At 29.1% G+C, this 12,356-nt stretch overlaps 1 protein-coding gene across 1 annotated transcript; it reads left to right on the top strand.

The window, feature by feature from the left end:
• The first annotated feature begins 1,518 nt into the window (after positions 1-1,518).
• LOC137828002 (scarecrow-like protein 8) lies at positions 1,519-3,851 on the top strand. Its single transcript, XM_068634392.2, has one exon. The coding sequence runs from the start codon at positions 1,871-1,873 to the stop codon at positions 3,659-3,661; it is 1,791 nt and encodes a 596-aa protein (XP_068490493.1). The 5' UTR covers positions 1,519-1,870; the 3' UTR covers positions 3,662-3,851.
• Positions 3,852-12,356: the final 8,505 nt, after the last annotated feature.

Raw genomic sequence — 12,356 nt, 5'->3', positions numbered from 1 at the left:
AATATAATTAAATAAATGACATATGTGCTTCCTAAATTATAATGAAATCTACACCATCTTAAAGACCAAAACATTAACTCGATGAAAGAAAGAAATATATATAAAAAAAAAGTTAACAACTAACATTTTCAAAAATACTATTTGAAGTAAGGACTAAATAAAATGTTGAGCTACCAAATATTGCATATAATGCCAAAAAAAGACTAGTTAAACAACTTTTGTCACCACATAGTCTTATTATTGTTTAGTAAATTAATTTTCAGTAGTTTATACCATTGTTTCAAATCTATATTTTAACAGACTACATTCTATTTTTTGTATTTTTTATCTTTAAATTATTTATAATCATTTCAATTCTTTCTATATAAGACAACTTTTTGTTGTTGTAATTATTATCGTGTATAGAGAGAGATTTGCTTTAAAATATTTTACATTAATATTAAATATAAAAATGATATTTATTAAGTGTTAATGTGAAAATAAGATTTTAAAATAAAATTTAATGTATTTAATACAATATTACTGTAATTAGTTTGCCTCATAAACATATATTTTTTATTTTATTTTATTTATCAACATTTAAAATTTAAATGAAGTTTGAAATGAATTTGAATTATTTTAAAGTAACAAGGCATGAAAAAATATTTAATGTAAGAAAAATTACACAACTTCTGCGGAATTTCTTTCTTAAAAAAACTTGCGTTAAAAATCATTCAAAATAATAAAATGAAATCAAACAATCAATTATCGAGTCAAAAAAAATTAATAACTGTCAACGATTTTATTTTCCCTCAATCATGGCCCAAATGAATGATTACTTGTTTTGTTCAATAATAAATATTTGACTACTTTTTAATTGTTTATATCATAGATGTTAATTATCTGTCTATCTATTTAACATTTACTTTTCATGGAAAAAAATAATCTTCAAACCATGTTCTGTATGTTTTCTTACAGAAATTTGATATTTGAGCTGGAATGTGAATTGTTTAGGTTATGTAATAAAGTACTTAATCATTAGTTTAACTTTTCAGAGAAATTGATGTGATTTTTTTCTTTTAGAATGCACATAATGGTATAATATTGAAGGCAAGAGTTTCAGTCAACAATCTTTTTAACATAAGATCAAATATAAATTTCAGAGTTAATAAATTTTAAATAAGCTTGATTTTTTTGTTTACATAAAACAAGCACTGAAACACATGTTGGCCACTGCAGTACACAAACGAAATGCACCATAAAAAAATTAGGGCACTATTGCACAATATGAAAAGTGAAGATTCTTTGAGAAGTCTAAATATTGGTTAACAACTTTAATTAAGAAAAATAATTATAAACCTGTCTATAGTTTTAAATAGTATTTAATAATATATTAAAAAGCCTTAAAAGGTAAAAAATGATATTTTGAAGAAGTGAAAAGTTAACAGCAGGAGAGAGTGATTTGATGATGAAATTGATACTGTTATGAAATGTTGACAAGTATAGAAGGGCGCGTGAGGATTGGAATTGCGTTACCCGAGGAAGCTGTGACTCAGGAGTTGAAGTTTGTTATTATTGAATAAGATAGGACTGCGTCTAGGCTCCTGTGGACTTCATCAGGGTCCGTTGAATAGATGGAATCTAGAATCTGAAGGAGTCGAACGGTTGTGATGTGAGGATGTGTAATGTAAAAGGGAAAAGAGGCATGCAGAGAAAATAAAAGGAATAGAAGAAAGAGAAGGGTTCACTGGCTTTCTTAATCGAATTTAAAATCCCCTCTGTTATATTCACCAGAATCACTCCAACATTTCTACCCCTCTCTCTCCCATGCCTTCTTCCAAAATCCCAACTTTTTAGTCGCTTCCTTATTTTCTTCGCCACAACCCCTCGGATGTCGTCGCCGGGGTTCCCTGCTGCTGAACCCTCCGATTTGTACGGCGGAGCAACAGGATTCCCCGCTCAATCCATGGCAGTTCAACCCACCATCAACAACCACCCCGCCACCGCTCACCACCCACTCTACCGATCCCAACCTTCGATTTTGTTTCAGCCCTCCTCCAACATAGCCCAACACCAAACATCCTCTCTCATCGGGAAACGCACCCTCGCGGAATTCCAGACCCACAACCTCTCTAACAACAACAACAACCTTCTTATTAGCAACGGCAATAACCAACTCCTTCCAAACTATCAACTTCGTTCCGTAAAGCCCAGAACTTTTCAACACAACCAATTCTCCACCTTCTCGCCTCAATTATCTGCCTTTCCGTCGCACCGTTACGGCGCCTCCCTTCTCCACCACATTCGCCCTAACGCCGTTAACGCGCAACCAGTCACGAGTTCGATCCTGTCTCACACGAATTTCCCTAGGCTAATCGCGAACCCCGAGCCGGATAAGAACTCCATAGACCACCGCCTCCAGGAGTTGGAAAAGCAGCTTCTAGAAGACAATGATGACGACCAAGGCGACGCCGTTTCGGTCGTTACCACCTCTGAATGGTCAGACACAATACAGAACTTAATCACTCCGCCCAAACGCGCGTCCTCTTCGCCCACTTCCTCTACGACGTCGTCCAACTCCTCCGCGGAATCCATCAGTGCCAAACAGTCCCTAACGGAGGTTGCGAAAGCAATTTCGGAGGGGAGATTCGACGTTGCGACGCAGATCTTAACCCGATTATCGCAGAATTCGGATCAACGCTTCGTAAATTGCATGGTTTCCGCGCTCAAGTCGCGGATGAGTCACGTTGAGTATCCACCTCCGGTTGCGGAATTGTTTAGCAGGGAACACGCCGAGTCCACTCAGTTGCTATTTGAACACTCTCTCTTCTTTAGGGTCGCGCTCATGGTGGCCAACATCGCTATCCTCGAATCCGCATTCGACGATAAATCACAGAACGCCAAACTCTGCGTGGTGGATTTCGACATCGGGAACGGGAAACAGTACGCGAGCCTTCTCCACGAGCTCTCCTTGCGGCGGAAGGGGGCCCCGGCCGTCGTCAAGATCATCGCCGTGGCGGAGAACGATGCCGACGAGAGGATGAGTACTGCGGGCGTGATGCTGGGAAGAATCGCAAAGCAACTCGGGATTAGTTTTGAATTCCAAGTGCTGACTCGGAGATTGGCCGAGTTGACTCGTGAGTCGCTGGGTTGCGACGCGGACGCGGCGCTGGCGGTGAACTTCGCGTTCAGGCTTTACAGAATGCCCGACGAGAGCGTCTCCACGGAGAACCCGCGCGACGACCTTCTGAGGCGCGTGAAAGCACTAGCTCCGCGCGTGGTGACGCTGGTGGAGCAAGAGGCGAACACCAATACCGCGCCTTTCGTGGCTCGCGTGGCCGAGTCGTGTGCGTATTACGGCGCGTTGTTTGACTCGCTGGAGACGACGATGACACGGGAGAACACGGGGCGAATAAGGATCGAGGAAGGACTGAGTCGGAAGATAGCGAACACGGTGGCGTGCGAAGGAAGGGACCGCGTTGAAAGGTGCGAGGTGTTCGGAAAGTGGCGCGCGCGCATGGGCATGGCTGGATTCAGGTTGAAACCACTGAGTCAGAGAGTGGCTGAGTCAATAAAAGAACGATTGGGAGGAGAGAAGCGAGTCGAGGTAAAAGTAGAAAATGGTGGGATTTGCTTTGGGTGGATGGGAAGAACCCTCACTGTGGCATCAGCTTGGTGTTAATTACTCAACTCAACTTTTTACCTTTCTTTTTACTTATTTTCTATGGATATTCTATACCACATTGTTACTATATTCTAATGTTACCTACACACTATGCTCAGGTAAAAACCCATAGACTTGGAAATTTGTATTCAACTATTATATCCTTCTACCAAACAGGTAAATAAAAAAGTGTTTGGATATGGAGAAATTTTATGAGCATTCTTCCACCATTTTCAAATCTCACACATTCATATTTCAAATATTTTCGTTGTTAACTTTTTATTCAAAAATAATATTAAACAATTATGTGTAGAAAGTAATGGCGCATAAATGGTTGGATTAGTAAATTTAGTTAAACCAACAATGTTTAATGTAAAAGAATCCGTTAAAATAATGGAATTAGAGATTATCAGTTACATATATTTATTATAATAAAAACAGTGCTACTTATGCTATGTCTCCATGAATATCATAGAAATTGATTTTGGCAAAAAGGTAAAACTATTTTCTCTTTTTTGGGGTGGTGAGTTGTGCAATTTGCTTCTTTTATACATATATTTTTGTAGTTGATTATGTAAGCATTAGAGGTATAATTGGGTGATGCATTATTTTTCCCATTAATATAAAGTAGGCTCTTATTATGATACGCATATATTCTCATGGTAGTTGCTTAGCCAAAAGGAAAATAAATAAAAACAAAAATAATAATAATAAGGAGATGCAAAAGAAACGAATGCACTTACATCCCAGAGAGGTGGATGATTCACGTGCACATGTTTCAACGTAAATTCTAGCAAAGTAAACCACATTCATGCAAATTGTCAAAGCGTATGGAAACTCGTTTTCTTTTTTATTATTTTTATTATCAAGTCATACTAATCACGAGAAAAATAGTGAAGAATGAAAAACAAAAGCTAAATGCATCATTAATAATGAGTAATTGAAATATTTTTCTGAATTTGTCTTAATAATTAATTAAATGATTTAACAGGATGTTAAATAAATAAATAAGATTGTGGTAAAAAAGTAAAATTAGCATTAAATGTTAAAAATGAAGAGTAGAAGCAACAATAGGTGAGAATGTTGGATTTGATGTTTGAATTGATAATGAGCAACATGTCGCCCAAAAGCAGGAGAAGAGAAGAAGAAGAACATCTTTGTCAAAGCCGAAGAAGAAACAATGAATACCGCAATAAAGTCACAACCTTTTCAAGTTAAAGCACCCTTCACTCCAAACTTTTTTTAGATACTATGAATGAAAAAAAGTAAGAGATTAGAGCCAAAAACAGAAAATTAAATATGTTAGTAAAAAAGCAAATTATTTTAAATGAATTATTAGTTATCAGTTTAAAATAACCTAGAAAACCACATTTCACATAACTTCAATAACAATTCTTTTTCTTGTCATCTTCTATTATATAACATATGATAATAAATTCCTATTAAACGTATGCTATTTTTTTTATCAGTAGTGTTCCTAAGAATTCTATTGCTTCTCTCTCTAATATTTCAAACTCTCCTTCCTCTTTCACATCAATATTTCTTCTACATCATGTTTTTTTTTTCTATTTTCCTTTCTCGAAATTTTATTCTTTAATCAACATCTTCCAATGAAATTTCTTAAAACACTCATTTTCCCCTTCTCATATTATATTATATATCATTTAAGTTCCTTTTATGGGGACCATTTGACAACTGACTTCAACCGTTATTACTCCCAAAATTTCAATTGCCAAATATAAGGTTTATATATAACGTCTAAAAATTTGCTTATATAACTCAAATTTCTAATAAATAAATATTTTGAATTGTTTCAGTATGCCAATATAGTCTCACATCATTCAGGAGTCGAGGTTAATGACAGTTTATATACTTCATCATCCCTCAACCCACCGAGACGTCTTTTAAGGACAAAACCGTGATAGAGCACCGACCTCCAAAACAAACAATATCTCGAATGCATAGATTGACTCTATGCAAACTTGATAAAATGATTTCTGGATCCTAATTATATAAGTTTAGATCTTGCACTTGTCGAATTAAGTTAAGTAGTTCAAAAATTAATTTTAAAATTAAAGTCCAAACCTTATATTTCATAAAGTAAGTTTAAATAAAATCGAATTTGAGCTTATTTAAAATAAATTGGTTGGACCAAAAATTATGTTTAAATTTGGGTTACTAAATTCTAGGCTTAGTGGGAAAAAAATTAATGGAAATTACCCAAATTTGTGTTCAAAATTTAAAATTCAGATCAAATGTTTTATTTAACGTGTTTGAGTCACTTTATTCACATATTATTCTAAGTGAATCCAAATAAACCAATTTCAGTATAAGTTTTTAACAATTCTCAATCACAATTTTATAAGATTTTTGCAGACTAAATCTACATTAATTATAATAAGATTGGATCGAGCTAAAATAGCCAAATTTCACTTGTGTTTAAAAGTTCAAGTCAAAATAATTTATTTTATCAACTAATATGGATTGGGATTAGTCGTACATAGATCCGTGGACGATTGAATTAAACGGTTGAGACTCTATCCAAATCTCTAAAATGAAACTTAAGTTTATTAAAAACCAAATTTACATAGATCTTTACAACGTAAGCCAAAATTAGGGCATGATTAACTGAATAATAGAGATAAAATAAAACTCTTTTTCAAAATTAAAAAAAAAAACAATATAATTAGAAGTAACTATTTTAAAGCTATTTATAATGTTTATCATAGATAAAAAAATTCACAACCCTACCTTATAAAAAAAATATTTTCCATATTATGATTAATTATATAAAACATCATATAATTAATGATTAATATTTCATCATATTTTCACTGCATAAATGAGTTCAATCAGTTGGTATTTGATAAATTACGAACATATCTCACCACTCATGGTGTGTTTGGATGGGGGAGAAGATTTGAGGGCGGGAATTTGGTGATAGGAAAGTGAAGTTGTTTGAATTGAAGTATGTTAATGCATATTTTGTGAATAAAGTTTATTAAAGTTGGTGAGTGATATGATGATTGTATCAAAGTTTGTGAGTGACTTGATAGATATAATAAATTTAAATAATTTAAAATGATTTAATATAAAAAAAATTAAAATTAATTAAAAATTAATAAATAATAATAAAATTACATACTAATAATTAAATTTTAAATTAATTTTAATTATTCATTTTATTATAATATAAAAATATATATTGAGCATTATACTATATTTATATTAAAACATAACTTTTATATATAATCAATTTATATATAGTTAATTTTAAAAAAAAATAACTTTCTTCACAAATATCTTCACTTCACCAAAGAAAATTTAAAAGAATGAAAAGGCATTATTTTTCGTGATTTCCATTTTTTTTTCCAACTTTCCCTTCAATGTTCTTTAATGCTTTCATTAGCACGACATTCATTTAGTATAAGAATTCCTACTTTGTTTTGTTTCATCTCACTAGACAATATCCATAAAATGATATACATTGATAGTTTATGCATCATCTCAAATAACACATTGAATACTTCTAACTTAAACTCTCTCAAACATCTTTAATTAGAATAGTAATTAATTACAAATGATTAATAGTATTAGTCTAATACATAGTTAAGTCATTTTAAAATTAACCATTTTTTATTTACATACTTTTTAATTGACATATTGAATATATCTCTTTCAATATTTTTAAAACAATCAAGTTACATATATAAAACTATCAAAACAAATTAATTAGAATATTTATTTATTTTGTGACGTTTAGTCTACCCAGTTCAACAAACCAAAGTGATCTAAAATTTTTATCTTGCACCTATATGCAACTCTCACTTAAGCATTATTAGGACATTATCTCTTTTAATAAAACCTTCATAATGTTGTTTTCATTCCATTTTTAGATAATAAGAATATTTTTTTCTTGAACTTAAACCTAAATATTGACATTCTTAGATTTAAATGTTCTAGTCAAATCTCCCTAAACCCTAGTACCTTACATGAATATTTTAGTAATTATCGTAGGGGTATGGTAAAACATTACCCATCATCATTTGTTGCTTATTTTCCATTACTATATCATTTTTCATTATCTTCACCACCTTACTTATTTCAATAATAATCTTAATACCATGCTCCACCCAACTCACCCATACTTGAACAGGTATTTCGTACTTGTTTATGCCAAATAACATGGACATTACAAGAAAATCATGAAGTAAAAACCAATTTTAGAGACAAAAAATAATTAGTTACTATATACTAAATTATATATCATTTTATAAACTAAAAAAATAATTGTTTTCTAAATTAGATTCTATTATTGTTACATGGTTTCTAAATTGGTATCTAATTAGCTACCAAAGTTTTTGCTACCAAATTTAGAATCTAAATAATTGGTAGTTAAAACTTTAGTAGCTAATTAGATACCAATTTAGAAACTATTTAACAATAATATAAACTAATTTAGAAAGCAAAAAAAATAGTTTCTAAAATGGTCTTTAATCTAATCACTATAACAATTAATTATTTTTAGTCTCTAAAATTAATTTATATTTCATAATTTTCTTGTAGTAGTGAGAATATGCTCTCGTGAATGGTACCATATAATATAATAAAACTTTATATGATAATGAGTTTTGATTGGATTAAGTATAAGTTACAAATACTTTATCATTGTCATGTGTTTGATAGTTTAGCATCCTTATGTTTTTACATGACTGTTTTTAATTTTTTACTTTGTTATGCATTTTATTATGTTGTTTTATGTAAAACTTTTATAATTTTTCTGTGTGAATTGATATTTTAGAAAAAATATTATTAGTAACTCATAAATATTTTTTTTGTTTCTTTTTATTTTCTTACAAAAATTGAAATATTTAATTTTAAAAATTAAATTATTATTATTTCTATGCATTAATTATTAATAATAATTTAAAATATTTATAATGATGTGTTTTGATCAATTCAAACATAAATTCCTCTTTAGCTTTTGACAACACTTTACTACAAATGATTATTGATGTGCACAAATATTCTATACTGCTTGCAAAATATTTTCAAGCGTAATAGGATTTTATAAAAACTATACTCAACTATATTATGAATACACTGTCCTTTTATTATCAAGTTGAGCATTTTTTATTTCAAAACGTAAGAATTTATTTAAACAGATTTATAGTTTAATAAATAAATCGAACCTACCTTATTTCTTAAGCAAACATTTTACATAAATAGCACAATTTTATTTTATAAGACATACTGTGTTAAATTAATTTAAATCATATAGTAGCGCGATTGTTTGAATGTTAATAATAATAATTACTATTATTGTTGGTAATTAAAATTGATTTTTTTTTAATGATGTAGTTTCTTTGAAAGAAATTTTAACAACAAAGTACGTAATTTGTTATAAATTTCAAATATATATCTTAAATATATTTTTTCTTTACGTTTTAAGGAAAAAATAATTACAAAAATTCCCTGATATTTAATTATTGAATTTTGTTCTTAAATTTTTAATCTTCAATGTTCTTACGTGAATCACCCACTCATCATTTATGTGTATATAATTAAAAAAAATACAATATATGGTAATGGATAGTATTAATGCGAAAATGTGTATTTTATTTTAATAATTAAATAAATTACAAAATTCAAGGGATAAGAATTAAATTAATATTAGTACTTCCAAAACAATAATGGATCGTCATTTAGACATTTCTAATGACGCTATTATAAAATAATATTTTTAACATGTTGAATTCATTTTTTATTATTTTACGAGATATAATTTGTCGTGTTTATTCAAAAACAAGAAAAAGTATTACAACCCACATAAAAAATATTAAAATATTAAAGCTTAGGTAAATTTATTCACCTTATTTATTTTGAATTCCAAATCTATATAGTTATGAAATATTCAAATATATATATATATATATATATATATATATATATATATATATATATATATATAACTATTCATAATAGTAGTATGTAGTATAAGAATTTCTCTGAATGATTGACTACTTTTTTTTATGAAAAAACTTCAAAGTTATGCTTTTAGTTTTATTTATATTTTTCATTGTTACCTTCCTTTTTAAATTTTTGGTATTGTGTTTAATTTTTAATCAATATAACTTTTCATTTGAGTCTTGTGAAATATGAGAAAGTAGTAAAAAAAATTGGTATTGTGTTTAATTTTTAATTAATATAACTTTTCATTTGGTTTGTATAAATTAATTTATACTTACATGCATATTAATTATTATAATTATACTTATTAATTAGTAATTAAATCTATAAATCTATTTTGGTAGAGATATTGAAACAGAGTTATCTAGTAAAGAGATATTATATATTTAAATATTTTTTTAAGAGCTTAATGTACTATTGTATTATAATATATTATATATACATATAATTATATTAGTTAGACTATAAAATTTTAGGCGTTAATATTTGTTCTTATAATTATATTATCGTTACATAGTATCCATCAAAAATTAATATAAACCACGTATTACTACTTTTAAAATATTATTAAGATGAATGAATTTCAATAACATCCTTAATAATCAAAATAGAAATATTATCATATAAGATGTCAAAATTCTCAATCACATCCACAATGCATAATGTAATTGTTACATAATGTTTTTCATATGACGCACGTATGAAGTATATCTCAGTATACTTGTGTAAATTAAGGTAGTTTGTTCCTCTAGTCAAGTCTAATACATGAACCCTCCCTCAACTTCTCATTTGTCTAAAATTATTCATCTCTAAAGTTGGGATATAATTTTTACTTAATGAGCTATCATGATTATTATCATCACTTAAGATTTGATTTCATCTTAGACATCCCAAACACAACATACACCTATAAAGGAGGTCATATACAATGAGAAATGATCACTTATAAAAGGTCACATATTACAAACATAACGTGTTATATATAATTCACTCATATATACATGTCACACATCCAAAAGAGGATTTAACACCCACTAGGACTCATCCACACCTGACACATACCATATAGATATCATCATGCATATATTTCATTAATCATATACCAACCAACATATCATTAATCACATGCATCTTACATAAATAACAAAAAATTAAACATCACTTAAGCATGATTCTCTCGCTTGAGTGACTTCATTTTGTTCAATTGGAAATATATTTTATTGCTTTAGTAATATTGTATCACTTTAACGAGATACATCTAGATATCACAAATGAATTTGTCTCTTCCTTACTTAAGTAACAACACCATATATGTGAGTATCCTCATCATGCTTGAGCATTATACATACGATAGACTTCTTCCTACAAGATGGAGAGCTTTAATCACCATTACATTATGATCTCTTTATTGATAGATTTTTTATAAAATTTAATTTATGCCAAAAAAATCATTAAGATGTCCTAACAATAAAAATATTTCATAGGAAAGAAACAAAAAAGTTGAAACAAAAGCTATTTACATTTTAGCCAGGTAAAATAAAAGAATAAAGTTAATAAATTTATTGATTTGATGGGGTTATTAATATAATTAATTTTACAAGTATGCAATTTATTTGATGTTGTAACAGTACAGCAAGTTTGACAAATTCATAAGTGCATTGCGTAAAGGCAAGAATTTATGAAATTGGTTGGCAAAAGCCATCAGAACTACCACTTCACCTTCCCATTTTCTCTCCATACAATATTCGACTGCCACGTGGCATTGGACAATTCATCTGCCACCTGTATCGTGCCGACCTAATATATTCCATCTTTTTTGACAGCTTGCACATAACTGTAATTCAAAATAATCTCATTCCACTTTCATAACATTTTTCTGCACCCAACTTCTTTTCTAGATATTTAATATACTCACTTACTTAATAATTATATTTTAAATATTCAATTAAATTAAAACAATTTTACGATAAAAAAAATAATATCCACATCTTTTATCATCTATAGTTCTTTTCTTCCTAAGTTCAATACTCCAAAATTTCAAGTTTACCTAATCGTTTTTGCATACACGTACCCATTATCCGAAATCTAACTTTGGGTAGTTGAGAATTTTTATTTTATTAATATTACTTTTGAACTTTGATCATTTACTTTGAATTAAAATTTGATTTGGAAAAAAAATATTTTTTATTTTAGATTAAAGGATTTGTTATTTTAGGTGGTTGGACTTGTAATACATGTTTTTAGTGTTCAGTTGAAGTTTTTTTGGTTTATAGAGATTATATGCAGTCTCATTTTTGTTCTTTTATTTAGAGTTTCTTTTGCTTATTAATAAGGAATGTTAGGCAAGAGAATTTGAATTCAAGCTCGTGCTGCTTTTTTTTTTATTGGATTTAAGTGTTTGACATGCATTAATGGTGAAATTATGATTTTGATTGTAAAAGTGGGTATAATTAATGATGAAATTATTATTTTGAATGTAAAAATACGGTGAATGCTAATGTTTAAAGCATGATATAATGAATAAGAATATTTTTTGGAAATTATGTGTATATATAATCTATTAGTTTTTGTTGATTTTGTATATATAATTTAGATATTGATCGAGTAAGTAACGTTCAAGTGATATTGTTCAAGTAACAAAGGTTATTGTTTAAGGTATGATAATTTCAAAGGTATGATCTTAAATTTGAGTAAAAGAGATGTTGAAATAATTCTCTCTTTTGAAACTCAAATCAGTGAAGTG

Source organism: Phaseolus vulgaris, chromosome 7 (genome assembly GCF_051622355.1).
Source record: "Phaseolus vulgaris cultivar YP4 chromosome 7, ASM5162235v1, whole genome shotgun sequence".
Taxonomy (NCBI): Eukaryota; Viridiplantae; Streptophyta; class Magnoliopsida; order Fabales; family Fabaceae; genus Phaseolus; species Phaseolus vulgaris.
Note: the sequence above shows the minus strand (reverse complement) of the source record. Positions and strands in the feature narration are given on the sequence as shown.